The sequence below is a fragment of the Cucumis sativus genome, chromosome 3 (assembly GCF_000004075.3).
Source record: "Cucumis sativus cultivar 9930 chromosome 3, Cucumber_9930_V3, whole genome shotgun sequence".
Lineage (NCBI taxonomy): Eukaryota > Viridiplantae > Streptophyta > Magnoliopsida > Cucurbitales > Cucurbitaceae > Cucumis > Cucumis sativus.
In genome coordinates, this window is record NC_026657.2 from 27,322,418 (window position 1) to 27,340,038 (window position 17,621).

Consider the following 17,621-nt stretch of genomic DNA (forward strand, 5'->3'; position numbering starts at 1 on the left):
TTTTATTGTAATTTACTTTTTAATTTAAAATTTAATAAATATTTTGATATTAATAGTTTTAATTGTTTCAATCCGATTAATTAATTAAAATTTATCTAAAACATTCACATTTCTTTATCCTTCCCTTAGTTCACATTCCTTTCTCATATCTCATCCCTCATCTTTTCTATCATGTTCACACCAAAATTGGTTGTTAAAGGGGTGAATAAATTAATTTCCAACAAATTTAAATGAATATTTGGCCCACAAACCTTCGTCACATTTTTGCGATGCCTAAGAGCAAGCAATAGACCAATCAAAAAATATGCAAATAAATTTATGAGAATTCAAAAATGAAGAATGTAAAAGTGTGAGACTAAAGAGAGAACGATAATAAAACGTCATCTTCAAAAAATAACAAAGTGGTATGCGGATGCAAATAAAACTAGGTTTTTCAATTTTAATTATTGCTACCTTTAATTGTTGCTCTATAATTAAGTGTGTGTTTTTACGTAAACATGTAGAATGTATTTAATACAATTTTCAGCTCAACATGATGTTTTGCATAATAAATTTCAAAATCTAAAATTATAATTAAGACTTTCCCAAAGTTTAGAGGAACTTTATTGGGATTTAAGCCATATAACATTAAATAAACTTTTGCTCGAACAAGTGATGTAGTTTGAATTGTAGTAAAAACATGTGTTTCATATAAGTTTCTCTTTTTCAAACTTTCGTAACTCTCAATCTATTTTTGTATTTTCTTTTGTAGATTCTCACATAAAATATTTGGAAGAGTGCTAAAGGGTTCCCTATTCTCACCATTTTCTCCTTTTCCGTTAGCCCCTCCTCTATTCTCATGTTCTGCTCCTTCCTCCCACGTTCTCACATTGTTCTCCGTATTCGTCAATATCTAGACCATCGTCATTCGCATCATCCAACATGTTGTCGTTCCCATCCTCCAGCCATAGAGAGCCACCAATAACCCAATCGTTTCTAAAAAAACAACCAAAAAGTTGTTGTATGAGCAGTGTTGTCTGGACATCAATAAAGAAAAAGTTACAAAGTAAAGAAACTAAATTGGGTTGTGTTCAAATAACAAATCAAAGATGACAGAACTCCTCAAAGTTTGAAGTTGTTTCAATTGACGGTGGGGTTGTAAAAAAGTTGGATGGCTTTAAATGGACCCATTGATTTTAAAGAATGGAGTTGTGTCTCTTTCTCTAAACATATCGGAATGTATTAGATTTCTAAAATGAATTACATTGCAATTCTGTTTTTTTGTGTTTGAATCTTGAAAAATGACATGGAAATTTTGTTTTCTTTTATGATTATTTTCTATTTGTTAGGTGAATTTAAATCAAAATAAACCAATTTTACGTTTTTTTCATCTAATAATTTTATTGTTTGATTTTTTTCCGATCTAATAATTCAAAATTTATAAACTATTTTTTTATTCTCAATTTCAATTCATCTATTTGCTGTGTACTTTTGTCCATTGTTGCTTGCAAAGTTTTCTTCTAATGGGCCGTAAAACAGTAAGAAGGCCCAAAGGAAAAAGAAAAAGAAAACAAAAACATAATAATGGAGATGTTTTCTTCTAATGGGCCGTAAAACAGTAAGAAGGCCCAAAGGAAAAAGAAAAAGAAATAAAAAACATAATAATGGAGATGCGGGGTATCGAACCCCGTACCTCTCGCATGCAAAGCGAGCGCTCTACCATGTGAGCTACATCCCCTTTTGCTTTTTCAGCATAACTAAAATTGTATTATTCATTATTGTTTTCATTTCAAACCATTATTTTTATAATTCACTCAAATTTGGAGAGAAGACAGATAATTTAATACATACACATTTAAATATTTTAAAATTTTGATCAAAACTGTTTTTGGTATTATTAATATTAACAAATATCTCATCTTAAGTTGGTGTCTACCATGTGTCACTCTTCCTCTCATCCAGTTCTTACGTTAAATGTCTTGAAGATACTAATTCTTAGTGGTTATGTAATTCACATCGTGCTTCCCATATTATCTATGAATAGTGGTATTTTGTGGATTTGTAAGACAATTCATATTGAAGAGATCCATAAAATTTTGTGAAAGTGGAGAAATTTGAAATTTTGAGTTTTTTAATATTATATTTTTTTTATATCCGTGTTTCGATTGTGTCTCGTTTTTACAATATTTGGAATGTAAATGGGAGGATAGATGCAAAAAGAAATCACCTTGAAACAAGATGATTTAAAAAAAGGTATTGAAATTTTGTTAACATAAAAAAAAAAAAAATCACCCTTTTTATTAGGATTTCTAAATTAAAGTTGAATATTATTAGATATTCATAACTGGTTAGGTTATAAAGTCATCTATTAACCTTCATGACTGATTTTGTAATCATTGTTTCTCATGATCATATAAACAGAGGTGGTAGAGATATACACAAATGATTTTGAGTCAAATTGTCTTCTCCACTTCCTCTCTTCTCTATTATTCTCTTTAGGTTGTTTATTTGTTCTTATTAATATTTTGCTCTAATTAAAAGGCATTGCAGTCACGTGGGTTAATTTCAATCATATGATTGTCTTTTTTAAAGGAAGACATAAACAAGTTATATATTTTTGAATTATATGTTCACAAATTTAACCAACTAAATTAGAAAACCAACACCTTTTTCAAAATAAAAAAAAATTAACCAAGTGAAAATTTTATGAATTAATAATAAATTTCAACTACAGTCAATTTTTTTAAACTCTATTTTCATATCTTAATATTCCTCTCCTTTATATTTTCTTTTATTTATATGTGATAGTTAATTCATTTATGTCTCGTTTCTAACTTCAAACAATAATTACATAAAAAAAGTAATGAATTTAACCCGGTTATAATTAATCTAAAAAAATAAACATGTTTAAATATGACCAAATGAATGACCAAATACAGTAAAAAAAATGGTATTTAATAATCTATATTGAAAATAAAAAATACATATAATCTGGAGCAAATAAATTAATTATCGTCCTAATTTATTAAATTAAGTTATTTTTTCATGTTACTTTCATTTTTTTTCCCTCATTCCTTTGTATGCCTTTTCATTTCATCTTGATTTATTTATCTGTTTCAACCATAAATGCTAAAATTAACTATTTTTTCATAATTGATGGCAATATTTAGCATTATTTGATTTATTGTAGTTTTTTTAAATATGTCAATTAATAATTAACCAACAACTCTCAAATTTGCAATCTTCAGCTTCTGAGTGTTTATTCAAAATTAAATAGGATTAATGGGTTAGTCTTCTTAGCAATTGTATAAATATTGTATATAATGTCAAAACTATAACACATAAATGGAGTGCAAAAGGAATGAGAGAATACAAAAAAGAGTTCAATGGTAGAAGACCACCGTATTTTCTTAATATTTTTAATTTTAAGCAATTTCATTTGTGTATTTTGGAAAGGAAGCAACTAATGATAATTGTAACTAGAAGCGTAAATGAGTTTGGTTCGATTGAGTTCGGGAGATATTCTCAATCCAACGTAAACATATTTTTGAGTTGGTTTGGTTGACAATTTGAATAACTCGAATTAATTTTCCACCCAACTCAGGTGGGTTAGGTTGTAGAGTTGTGTTTTTTTTTTCTTTCCATTCCTAATGTTTGTGAAGTTTAAAATTGTTGTAACTATTCAACAATCAACATTCATAGCTATGTTTGGTTGTGTAGGAAAAATTATCACAATAGTTTGCTCTAAACTTTCTACACGACCGTTTAGCTTTCTAAACGGTTGTTTACCCTCTTACGCAATCGTTTAGCTTTCTAAACGATTGCTAAACGATCGCGTAAGAGGTTAAACAATCTTTTAGCTTTCCATATAATTGCTTACCATCTTACGTGATCGATTAACTTTCTACCTTCAAACAATCGTTTACTTTTTACACGATCAACTAACTAACTTTCCATACGATCCTTTAACAAAATAGTCATAACTTTACTTTTATTAAATAAATGATAAAATAGATGTAATATATATATATATATAATTAATTAATTAATTAATTCGAAATGAGTTGAGTTGAATCAAAATTTTCAACCCAACCCTGATCCATATAATATGGACTGGATAATCCAAGTTGTCGGGTTATTTTTATACTCCTAGATGTAGCAACAAATTTCTATTTTTTTTTTTGTCATTTTTCAAATTATGATCGTCTTCAATAGTAAACGACCAAATTCATCTTCAAAAGTCCTTGTTCATAAGAAAAGCAAATTAAATGTTTATGATGGTGAAATTTTTTAATGTGAACTCGGTATTACGAGCTAATAAGTTGTACACAATCTACACATTTGAGGTTGTTTATATATATATATGATCGATTGAAAACAAAAAATCATGATTTAAAAAAAAACATAAATGCAAAACTGCAGTAGAAAAAAAAGATGGAAATGAAAAGAAAAATTGTAGAATAAGAGAAAATGAATGACAAACCAAACATATTTTTTTAAAAATAGCTGATTTCATCTACTTTTTATTTTATTATCTGAAGGGTAATTTGATTTTGTATTATATTTATGAAAATTACTTAAATAAATTGAGATAGGAACTTTTAAAAGTTATATAATAATTTAATTTCCTTTTTCAAACAAATATTTTAAAATTCACAATTGATTCGATTTTGAAAATTTGAAATCAGATTTTCACATATGATTTTGGTTTTTAGAATAAATTGGAAACACAATAGTGGATTATGAATTAAGTGAACATAATTATAGTTTACCGTTAAATAACAAATGCGGGGATAGCTCAGTTGGGAGAGCGTCAGACTGAAGATCTGAAGGTCGCGTGTTCGATCCACGCTCACCGCATACATTTTTCACTTTTTGTTTTGGTACTTGGAAAGTATTTGTTAAAAAAGGAAAAAAATGGAGATGCGGGGTATCGAACCCCGTACCTCTCGCATGCAAAGCGAGCGCTCTACCATGTGAGCTACATCCCCTTTGTGGCGTACTAACTATTTTATATTTAAATATCAATAAAAACAATTACCTACCAAAGTTCAAGACTATTTCTAATCAAAATACTGAAAACCTAAGGGATATCATAATGCATTAACAATTAAAAACAGAAAAATAAAATTGTGAAGCGAGAAAACAGTGGAAATGACATGAAGTTGAAAATTATTAGAACGGAATGAGTTAACGTTACAAACTAAGACCTAAAACGCTAAATCTAAACATAAATTTTATGTTACATTACATAATATTCTCATTCTATTACAATACTCCAAACACCTACTTAAAGGATTAAAAACAAAACGATACTAAATTAAATTAAGTTTGAGGAGACTCCAAGTCAATTGCATTTTACATCATGTTCTAAAAACAGATTTAACAATGTAATAAATAAACATTACATAATTTTGTCTTCCTTACCATAAACTTTTTGAAAAGTTAGTTGTGTAACAATTTCGACGTTAATATTGGTATAATATCTTTATTTATGTTTTATACACGAAATTATGTATTGTTTCGGTGCATAACCACTTTTATTAGATAAAAAAAATGGTAAAATCTTCTCGTTTTTCTCTAACTTTGGATCATGTGATTGTTTTTTTTTTTTTTTTTTTTTAATGTAAACAACACCAGGAGATTATTTAGTTTTTATATTACACATCATGCAGCTTGCATAGAATATAAGAGTCCGATGCACCAATTCAATGTGTAGTCATTGCATTTCCAGTGGTTTATAATATAACACCACCCACTTATTATTATTATTATTATTTCTTATATAGAGAGAGAGAGAAAGAGAGAACTAAAATGTTTTGACAAAAGCATGAGGAAATAATCTTGGCAGAAGTGAATATTTTGCCTTCACAATTAGAGCATATATTCCATAACAGGGGATGTGAATCACTGCTAAGCCAAGGTACCTGTAGTGCAAAATATCACACATCAAATATCTATGTTCAAATGGTATGTAAAATATTAAACATATTCTACTATATTAGCTCGAAAGGGAAATCCCGTGTTCAAGGTACCTACGATGCCCTTTCTTTTTCTTCCATTTTTTGAACTTAAAAGCAAAAGGAAGTGTTGATAATATACATAAACTATCCAAAACAAATCTTAACCGATTAATTTGTGTTTTTGAGCTTAGTGGTAACTTAACATGGTATCCAAGGACGAATTCTCAAGTGAAATTCTTAACTTTCATCTATGTATTTTCTTCAAAGACCGTTAATATATAAGAAAATAAATTATCAATTATCAATTTAAACTTTTGGATTTAGTGCCATTTTGACAAGAGTTGTAATCAGCACTTACCAGAGAGGAGCCCAAGGTGTACTGAGCTCAAAGAAAGGATATGGCCACCTGAGGTAAGTAATCAGAAGTCTGTTGTTTTCTCTCTTTTGAAAGATACTAAAAGGAAACTCAAGAACAAGAATCAATTGCATACCAATTCACACAGCACGCGTGCACGGTCCATTGGAAAACGACATAGAGACCGCCAAAGGCCACGAAGTATGCAAAACCACTGAAAGGAAATGACTGCAAAAGCGAAGCATTTCGGTTTAGCATGGACAAGAAATTGAAGAGTCTTTGTGATCCAAAAAGTGAGAGAATATGAACTTTGGTTTCTTCTTGAACATGTGATACTTACAAGGCTATTGATAGCAGTATCTCCAAGAAGAAAAACAGCATTCAGAGCATGGATGGAACCAATCAACTGCCAAGAACAAATAACACAAAAGAAATGGAGGTGAAGTATGCAGTGGAAACTAGAATGTTGTTCTACACTAGTGTAAGATGAAAAGAGTTTTGAGGGATTCAAACTGTTATTAACATAAATGTAAACTCAACAAAAAGTATGCATAGTTTTATAAATTCGGCTAAGAGAATGGCTTTTAACAAATGTAGAGATAAAGCACATCAAATTTACTCTTGCTTATCAATTCAAGCACTCGGATGTAGCAGTGATTCAATATAGTATCAAAACCAGTGATTTTAATTTTATTTGCATGCGTCGTGTGTTTGGGTTTGTGCCGATATTTGAGCCTAATTTACACTATCTTTATAGCTCAAGCACGTAGATGTAGTAGTGTGATGATTTAACCATAACATGCCAGACCAAATGAAACTTGCTGTAGATTGAGATTTTATCATCCATATAACCTGTTACTTCCATCAATCTAATGCAACAAAATATAAGAAAATTATCATAGTGAGCGCAGCTCAAGAAAATAATAAGAAGACCTACATCAAGCATAATGAATTCCATTCAACTAGAACCTTCCTCTTCCAAAAGTTGTAATATTACCCTTCAATATAATAAACGTTTCAAAACTACCTTGGAATCGGAATCTGAGTACCAACTTCAATTCTAGGTTACCAGAGCACTATTTTCATCCAACATTCTAATGAATTTTTACTTCAAGGTTAGTTTTGAAGCATTTATGAAAAGTCAATAGTAATATTACAACTTTCGAGAGTAATTTTGTTTTAAAAGTTGAGAGGCACTTTTTGTAATTTAGAAGATAGCCGTATACATAATGTAATAGTAGTGCATGTTATAGTTTCTACAGAGTATATGTTCATCTTAACACAATCCAAAGAACTAATAATGTGAAGTTATGCATGATAATGAAGTTATTTAACCAAGATTTTTGGTCACCAAGCTTGATTAAGATTAAAAGGGAACTAAGAATAAGAAGGATTCTGAACTACTGAAAAGATTGTGTTACAGGCTGATAATCAAATTGACCAAGGAAAGTCAATACACACCAGGCTGACTTGGAAATTTTCACCAAGTAGAAATGGCACGAGAAGGCACCAAAACACTACGTCGGTTAATACAGAAGCACCTGCTGCTGCCTGCAATGCATAAAAAGTACAGGTAATGCAAAGGCTCACAGAAAGAAGAAGAAAACGAGTATAATGTCGCAAGTATTCTACAGATTCTTCTAAAAGAACAACAAACAACTTTTATTAGCAATGGCATAACGCAAAAGAGGAGACGAGATCCTCAAGAACCGCCAATGAGCTTAAAATTTGTTGTAAAGGGTGAAAAGAGGGAACTCAGAAAACTCTTTACAGAAAGAAGTTCAACTTAATTTGATAGAGTCCAAATTTTCCATCTTCATGAGCTATGATGCATCAACCAAGCAATTTAGCAGCAATGCAGGCACTTATGAAGTATTATATATAGACCCACTAAGCAACAGAGATATATTGAGGATAGACACATATACATAAACTATTCTGATCAAAATGTTGAGGAATAACAAAAGATCGTAGTGTAGAGAGGTGATTTGGAATGAACCAGATATGCCATTTGCATAAGAGTTCCTAAACATCCTGCTTTCTCCTGAAATTCCTGTTGAGCACATTCGTTTTGCACTTTTATGGTATCCTCTTTGACAATGTCTACATTCTTTTTCAGATCTTTTTCCATGAGTTTAACATCCTCCTCGTTTTTGGAATGGGTTTTCCTGGAAGGACACCAATACCCATATGCAGATACAACTGTCCCCAGCTGCAAAGTAAACAAGAGTAATCAGAAAAATTTTCAGGCAAAATAACTAACTTCAAATAATTTGTAAGCACTCTAAACAGAACTTTTAGATAAATTATTAATTTGGTTTCATTTGGGTCCCTATACTCATACTTACTGAACTTTCAACTTTATTCCAATGATTTTAAAACTTCTAACATAGACCCTAAAATTTGATTGAACCTCACAAATTGCCTGTCATCGTTCGTAGAGTCGTTACAAGTTGTACTAATATTAAGTATGTGGCAATGAGCTAATGTTTCTTATTACGGCCTATTGTCGAGTGAAATAAGTGAGAATGAGCATATTGAGAAACTAAAAAGATGAGGTTTAACTAATTGCATAACTAAGTTTAAAGTTAATATGTGCTTGGAGTATAAAGTTTTAAGATGAAATTTCTCCGTGGAGGTGAAGGTGTGAAGGGGCTATTTGGCCCACCAACTTTGTAAGTTGGTGTTAAACGACTAACTTCTACTGTAAACGTTATTGAAGTTTGTATAATTATTAAGGAAATATGTTTTTAATTTTTTTCTTTCTATTTTGCATATTTATCGAATAACTCCATCTTCGATTACACTTCATATACAAACTTGCTAACACTAACATATTAACTGCATCCTTTGTAACTCAACTAAGTGATAAATTGAAAAATGTTAACATTATAAGTACATTAAAACTAAACAATTAAAGGGACTACATTGAAACTCAACCAAAACTATATGAACCAAATTGATAACAGACATACCGCAAAATAGATTGCTACTAAAGCCATTGTCCACCTACAAAAATCAGTTCCGCCAAAGAAACAAAGAATTAGACAAAAAGAAAGAAAGAAAAAAAGAGGAAAAACCCAGATAGTTTAAGAACTCTTGTTCCAAACTTATTCATGAAAATCAATGCTAAGTCCTTCACGTTCCATTGTTTCCCTACAAACCAAGTCAGGGAGAAGACAATTTAGAAGTGAATTAAACTTACTGAGTGTAGAAAAAGAAGACAAAAGGTCCATGCAAGGCAACAATCTCATACAGTAACTGAACACAGCAAACAAAAGCAAAAGCCCTGTAAAGTAAAAGCCATAAAGGACTAAGATGCCTCCAATGAGTAGACCACAAATCAGAGAGAAGCAGAGGCTTAGCCATTGACTTCCTGATGAATTTCAAAGCAAAAGCACATGGAATGGCGATTATTAGACCACAAACAGGAACTTGCCATCTGACCCAATACCGCCACCCTTCTTCCACAGGCGATTCGAACATTTTTAAGAGAAATCAAAGACGAATCCTCCAACCCCTCAAGCTGAAATTGGGTGAAGGATGGGCTTAAGATCAAATAGGGAAATGGGGTTTGGTTGTTGTTGATGATATAATTAATGGGGAGTGGTCACATAAATTTGGATGCCTGTGAGGTTGGAAGAGAAGCAGGAAGTAGCAGTTGGTAATACCAATCAGCAGATTCGGCACTGTGCAATTTGTCGCTTCTTGAGTGGTAGAGTCGATTGGATTCGATTATGGGCCTTCCTTACGATGCCAATTGCCATGCCAATAGCCAACCCAACCATGGTTTTTTCTTTTTCAAGTCCGAGAGATGTAATCCACTCACAAATGATATTTCATAAATATCCCAAAATTAAAATGTAGTTTATAGTTACATTTTGACTTTATTTTTAAACAAATTTAACCATAATACTTATTTTGATCTTACCCTAAATATTTAATTGTAAATTCAATTAAATATTAAAAATATCAAATTTGTAATTAATCCTGTAACTAATACTTGATGTTATGGTTCAATCAGTATTATTTTATACTTCCATTTATATGGTATTTATCCCTTCAATTTATAAATTCAATTGTAATGCTTTTATCTCTTAATTTTCTTCTTCATTATATAATATAAGATATATATTTGTAAATTGGCTAAATATACCTAAATGCATGTCACAAGTAGTAAGTGAAATATACATCTTACTACAAATGAGATCAAAATTACGACGACGTAGGGTGTATATTATATAACGACCTTAAATTCATGTTTGTTTCAAAGATAATTATAGTAGATAGCACAATGGAAATGAAATTAGAATATAAAATACCGTAGAATTAGGATGAGAATTTGGAGTCATCATACACATATCTAGATATCTCAAACATGGGATAATCTTTAAGCTTTCAAGTCTTAATCCTTTATACACATTGTATCACGTTTACATTTAACTGTCGGTAGAAGATTTGGTAAGTTTATCAACTATTATTTAAAGTTTCTATGTATGACTACGAGTGATGCTAAATGTTCAGGTTCTTCATTTGAAAGATACATATTGGTCTCTGCTTAATATTAAATCGTAATTACCAAAATACTGAACTGATGTGATCATCGACATAACTCAATCAATCTAATGGTCAATCTCATGTTGGTGAGAACTTGTGCCAATCACACCATCATGTGATGACCCTCTCTCTTACCTTCACCAATCAATTCATCCAATTCCTATTCCTCACATATGCAGTCTTCATAGACATTAACTTCATCTCCAAAAACCCTCTTTGTAGATGCACCATTTTTTTTTTTTTGCTTCATATATATATCGAGTGGGTAATGGATTTTGTTGTTCAAACTCGTAGACTACAAATAATTATACAAGTAATTTTTGTCGGCAAATAATCGTTTATAACAACCCAAAAAGTGTGTCATAAAATATTATTATTAACGAAAGCACATTTCTTAGTCGTAACACAACAATAATAAATAGATTTACCAAAAAAATTATTATTTTAATTTGCGTCCAACTATTTCTCTAATAATTTATTTAATATATGTTTTATTTTATTTAAACTCCTTTCCCTCGACAAAAATCCCAAAATCACCAATCTAAACCATCTCCATCTCCATCTCCACCGGCCGGCCACACAAAACTCAAAAGAAGGTGACGTTTCGGCCCACGGCTCGACACACAGAAGCTCACGTTTGGATGGTCCAATCCACTCCGACGAGGCTAGCAAACAGTGTCCATTGCTCTTATCATTCTCGAACTCAATCAATCCAATCTCCCATTGCACTTTTGGGGTAGTCAAAGCCTAATTCTTTAAAGATATTAGCCTTATCTATATTTGATTATTTTCAATTAGCTCTTTTAATTAGCATTTTGGGGGTGTTCCATTTGTGTGCCGGCGGTGTGTCTACAAATTCTACCGAGTTCTCTCCGGCCTCATTCTCTCTCCCTCGTTTAAGGAATGGAATCCCAAATCAAGCATGCTGTTGTGGTCAAAGTAATGGGTAGAACTGAATCTAGATCATCAAAATCGTTTCATAGTGATGATCAAAATTGGTTAATTTGCTGATGTTGTGTTTAAGTTTCTTGATGATCAAAATCGTTATTATGAGGAATGTCAAACCCTCACTTTACCAATTTGCAGTTGCTGAATGTTATGTTTATCCCCTTTTTACTTTTATCTTCACAATAGAATGGCTCTTATCATTTTTTCCTCTTTTATGTGTGGTTTTAGTGACATTTTGGTTCTAAGCCAGAATACCTGAACTTGGATGAGTACTTTCATTGAGTTTTGAAACCATCTATTTCAAAGTTTTGTGGCCGTTTGCCAACTGCTCAAATTAGCATTTTTGGGGGTTCAATCTTTCATGATCTTTCATAATCTTCCAACCTTATCCATCATGATCTTCAAATCTGTTCCATACATTTTGGGGGTGTTGTAAATTAACCGAACAAGTTTAGTTTTGTTAAATGGTGTTGGAAGGAATAGAGGGATGTAACATTGTATAGCTTAATGAGTTTTTTTTTATTTTTATTTTTTTTTTATCAAAAGGAAATTTCCAGGAATTGTATGGTAAGATAATCTTCTTTGTTCTTTATGTTCTTTAAATTTTTTATAGAATACTATCACCAGAACAAAACACAGAAAATGAAAGAGTGATATTGATAAAATGGTTGCGGTTGTTCAATCTTTCATAATTTCTTGTTCAAATTTTCGCCAAATAATTAGTTGGTTACTAAACTTTGTCTAAAAGGGTCTGTACAAGCTTTGTGGAAGATGAGAATGAATGATCTAATTTGGTTAGCACTTCAAGGAAGTCTGGAAACAGTGGGTAGGCCTCCAAAGAAGGGTCCTAAAATTAGTATAATTTGCTTAGGTTTGGGGATCGGCCTCTTGTTTCTCTGGTTTTTGTAATTAGTTTTATTCTTTTTTCTTCTCCATGAAAGAAGTTGATGATCATGAGACCATCCCTCACTTGTTTAGATGTCAAATAAGTCTTGATTTGTTTTGAGGATTCTGTCACTCTTTTGCAGAGAACAAACTTATGAAAGATGAAGCATTGAGAAATGGTTGGCATCGGGAATCTTACATGTCCTGTCCTGTTACAATGCAAAAGCTTCATGATCCTTCTTTTGTTTCTAGTAATACTCTTCGTCATTAACTGTTATTGGGGTATTTTTCTAAGAATTGAATTGTAGGTGATATTTTGTGGCAATTGTAGGCAATTGTTTTTGGGCTTTTCATTCATCATTTGTGTGATATTTTGCAATTTACATATAGCTTTGATTCTAAAATATGGATTTCTAACTTAGGTACTTTAAGCGTTGTACTTATTATGGATCGAAGTTGGATAAATTTAAGAGATCAAGCTTCTAGTGAATATTATGATGGTGTTGTTAACTTTATCGAAATTGCAACTAATTATTTAGACGAAGAGGGAAGAACAAGATGTCCTTGTTCAAAATTAATGGGAGGTTAGTGATCGTATAAGATTCAAAGAATTATCTTAAAACCCTAAATCCTAAACATCGTCTTAAGATAAGATTGCGATGGTTTGGATCAATTCTAGTTAGCTTATCAAACTCAATCACAAATTCTTCATATACAAAGACACATCTTAACTATAAATTTTGTCCATCATCTTTCAAATTAACACCACGTTAACAACATAAATATGCAAGGCATTTAGAAGTGAATTAATTAAGATAAAAGCTGCATAAATAATTATAAAAAAAAAAAGTGAAGTATATTGGATGCAATAATGAAGATAATTGAAAATTAAGAAGGCAATTCTATGAAATTTCCTAAAAGGTTTGAGTACTTGGTCAACCTTATGAAAAATGTAGATAGAAATTCCAATTTGCAATCACGAAGATATTCAATTGATCCGAAAACAAAGATGATGGTCGTCGAGACTGATTCTCATGTATGAACTTTTTTCCTTCATGCATGCCTGTGCTAACTCTTTTATCAAAAACACTTGTAATTTTTAAATGCATTTATTTATCTTTTTCAAAGTATTAAATACAATATTCATTCTCACACGTAAATTAAAGGATTTTTTTTTTCAGAAATAAAAATAAAGTTTAAAACTCTCCTAAATTTAAATCCTAATATTTCTTGGCTTCCTACAAAAGATGTCATATTGTGAATGATCATATCCATTTTAAAATATTACTTAAATTGACATGAAATTATAATACATAGCTAAATAAAAATAATCATCAATAATATTGGACACACTTTTTTTATAAACATTTCACTAATCACTGTGTGGTAGCAACCCAATTTAAATAGATTTACAACTTGAAGTTTCTAGATAAGATATAATTGAAACTCTTTTAGAAAGTCATAAATATAGTTAAATAGATGTCATATTTACGATTTATAATACATTCATTTTTTTCAATACATACATTAACTTTTTTTTAAAAAAAGCCAAATCATTCCAACTTTGGTTTCACTTAAAATTTTCACATTTAAGCTGCGTTAAAGGTATTTAGAAAAAAATCTTAACAAACAAGCTTAAATTAAATAAGTTAGAATCACTTTTAAGTAGCTACTCTTAAATTCTTCTAAAAACAGGTGAAATTTCTAGTTAATCTTTAGTTTTCAATTTTATACTTTCTTATTTAGTAATAAAAAGTTGATTAGAGATCTATTTTAGTTACTATATTGAAAATGAGATGTTTTTATATTTGTTTACGAAATACTCTAACATAATTTACTTCTTCTCACAGCTGATTATTCTAAAAGAACAACTTGCAATAATTATTTTGAAATTTACAACAATCTTAAACAAAATAAACTTTAAAAGCATCTAATATGCATTTAATGAACCTTCAATTAATTAAATTAAAAGGTTGTCAATGAATTTTCAAGTTTGTTTTTATTTAGTCCTTATTTGGTCTATGATATGTTTTTAAAAAACAAATCTTTATTTAGATATGAATTCATATTTGTAAATTTGAAAAGATAAGAAGAAATCAAAATTAAGTGCTAAAATCAAGTATTATTTGAAAGTTTGAGGATGAAATCAAGTATTATTTTTCTTAAATGAGATATTATTTCCTTTTTGCTTAGAACGAGTTTAATTTATTTCCAAAGCCACCAAAGTTGATTGAGAGAATACATAAATAAATGAAAATGATGGAATTTTGGTAAAATGGAGATAAATGCAGAGTTGAATATGTTGTGAGAGTGAAGGAAAGTTGTAGTATAACTTAGTCCCATGTGCTTTCTTTTCAACTTTAATTACTTTTATGTTTCTCAATACTTCCATTTCTATATATCTATATAAAAACCATGCATATTTGTTTTCAAAACTAACACTATCAATCGTTTTTTATTTATTTATTATCTCTAATAAGATGTGATAACTTAGAAAATATTAGAGCGTAAGCACCGAATGAAAGTTCGTTTAATGTTGATATCATTATAACCACACAATGTTAGATTTTGTAAACTCCATCATAAAAAAGGTGACTTTTTTTCAAATATCATAAAATTAATACCATGCTCGATTTGTTTGAATGAGAATAGTGATGGAGTCATGAATTAAATTAGCCTCAAAATTAGATAACCAATCAACGCGGCAGTTCATAATGATACAAAAAATATATATATAGATAGAAAAGTAGAAGGTGGGATTGGGTGGGTCTAATTTTATTAATAAATTGAAAATTAGTTTTATTCAAAAGCATTCAATTTTAATAAAAGCTATGTGAATTTCATTTGCTATGTGTTTATGAGTGACATTTAATTGAGTGATGTTATGTATTGCATTAAAATCATAGTTAATGACACACTCACTTTCTGTCAACAAATTCTCCTATACTTCACTTCATTAGTTTTTTTTTTTTTTTTTTTTTTTTTTTTTTTATGGATTAAAAATAATAATGAAAATTACCAAATATGATATAAGAAATAAAGAAAATCACTTTGTTGTTGTTGTTATTATTATTGAAACTTTGAGGTTAATTTATTGGTTGACTCCCATAAATGACATTTAAGACAATAATCATGGGTATACCTATTAAGGGGTCAGACATACATGTTTCCTCACATTCCTGATTTTTGTATTTTAATATTAGTTTTGAAGTGTCAAATTATAATATATATATTAAATAATGCACATTTTTTACTATATTCTGCCTTTGATATAGTGGTCGTGCCCCGTTTAAAATCTCAAGGTCTTGAACTCAAAATAGAACAATTGCATATTTTGTAATTTTTTAAAATTAAAAGTTATCACTTATAGATTCTATCAATGATAACTTTCTACTTTTTTTACCGTTACGAGTTTTTCTCGGTTTTGTGTTTTATAAAATTGACAACTATTGTCGATAGCAACTATCATTTGTAGTAATTGATAATTGCTATAAGTTATTATCATTAATAGATGTCATCGATGATATTTTTCAATTCGAAAAACTATTGGTTGCTATTATTGAATATCTACTATGGTGATAGCTTCTATTAGTGATAGTCAGGACAGACTTGATATTTTTTTAAAAAAATTACCAATTAACAAGTCAACATTTGATATTTTTACAAACATTTTATTATTGTGCTATATTTTTAGTTTACTTTTAAAAATGGTGCTATTTGGTATAAATTTTTAAATTTAAATTTGAAAAAGAAGCCCACATACAATTATTCGTAGAAAAAACCGTAGATTTTTGTAAGTATTGTCTTTTAAATTTTAACCGTATTGAAGAGTAGACATTTGGTAACTAATTGATTTTTAGGGTAGATATATATTTGATTTTTTACGAGTTTAAAATAGGTATTTCTAAATGAAGTTAAAAAAGTTTATAGGTAACTAAACAATCCAAATGGATCTTTAAGTTTTAGTTTTATCAAATTAAACTTATATAAACACTACTTCTAGTCTTAAGTTTCTATATTTGGTATTTACTCTTTCCAATGTATAAAAAATTAAGTCAGGTTTTGAAAACTAACAAAAGTAGTTTTCTTAAAACTTATTTTCTTTTCTCTAAGAAGAGAAGTTCAGACAGAAAACAACACTAATGAATCTCGAAAAAAGGTTGGGAGTGGGCTAAGGTCAAGCCTAATTAACCAAGCTTTCGGTGAAATACACTGCATGAGTTATCTGATCTAAGAAAATTTGAACGATGCTTTGAATGAACTATGAAACCTAATCCTAAAGGATTGAAGCAAATTACAGTCTCATAAATACACCATAAATTCTCTAAAAAAAGGTAAGCGAAATATATCTTCGACTCTAAGTTTTCTTCATCTTTTAAGTTAAGCACCAAAGTGTTGTGTGACTGTTCACCACATTGGTGAGTATGATATCATTTTTCTTTAAATATCTCGTTCTCTCTCATGCAAATTAAATCACTGTTGTTGTTATACAAAGTTAAAAGTATGTCTTTTCTAGGTTTTGATATCAACAAATTATCTTTTCCATAATCCCAACTCACGTTTATTTATGTCCTAACCCAATTTTAATACCTCAAGGATGACTTATAAAGTTGTATTGTTTGATAGGTTAAATATTATCTTCAAACCTATTATAGTAATCCATACTGGAACTAATTAAACAACTAAAGAGACTTATAAATGTGAAAGGTGTTCGATTTTTTTTTAAAACCCTAAGAAAATGAAGAGGGCTATGTGTATATATATATATATTTAAAAGGTCAATAATTGTGCAAATAATAATGAAAACAACGACTAATTGCTATCGACCAAATGAGTGGCTTCCAAGAATGGCAACTAATTAACCTTTTCTTTTACTACATCATATAATTAACTAATTACTTCACATTATTAAATCATTGTTAATCACCATATAT

General features: G+C 29.8%; 1 protein-coding gene, 1 long non-coding RNA gene and 3 other non-coding genes across 6 annotated transcripts; 2 read left to right on the plus strand and 3 right to left on the minus strand.

Annotated features, from left to right (window-relative positions):
• Positions 1-1,644: 1,644 nt before the first annotated feature.
• TRNAA-UGC lies at positions 1,645-1,717 on the minus strand. The gene has a single exon. It is a non-coding gene; the product is annotated as a tRNA-Ala (tRNA).
• A 3,049-nt stretch (positions 1,718-4,766) lies between these two features.
• TRNAF-GAA lies at positions 4,767-4,839 on the plus strand. Its single transcript has one exon. It is a non-coding gene; the product is annotated as a tRNA-Phe (tRNA).
• A 58-nt stretch (positions 4,840-4,897) lies between these two features.
• TRNAA-UGC lies at positions 4,898-4,970 on the minus strand. The gene has a single exon. It is a non-coding gene; the product is annotated as a tRNA-Ala (tRNA).
• Positions 4,971-5,655: 685 nt separating this feature from the next.
• LOC101203588 lies at positions 5,656-10,048 on the minus strand. Of its 2 annotated transcripts, none has more exons than XM_031883289.1 (8): positions 9,503-10,048; positions 9,273-9,306; positions 8,297-8,509; positions 7,759-7,848; positions 6,638-6,703; positions 6,434-6,525; positions 6,301-6,348; positions 5,656-5,906 (listed from the first exon to the last, which is right to left on the minus strand). In XM_031883289.1, exons 1-8 carry the CDS (start codon positions 9,781-9,783, stop codon positions 5,789-5,791), a joined length of 942 nt encoding a protein of 313 aa, XP_031739149.1. In that variant the 5' UTR covers positions 9,784-10,048; the 3' UTR covers positions 5,656-5,788. The 2 variants fall into 2 exon arrangements, with proteins under 2 accessions (XP_031739149.1, XP_031739150.1); XM_031883290.1 differs by having other exon boundaries at positions 9,408-10,046.
• Positions 10,049-11,368: 1,320 nt separating this feature from the next.
• LOC116402548 lies at positions 11,369-13,177 on the plus strand. The gene is made up of 2 exons (XR_004214985.1): positions 11,369-11,590; positions 12,831-13,177. It is a non-coding gene; the product is annotated as an uncharacterized LOC116402548 (long non-coding RNA).
• The last annotated feature ends 4,444 nt before the right edge of the window (positions 13,178-17,621 follow it).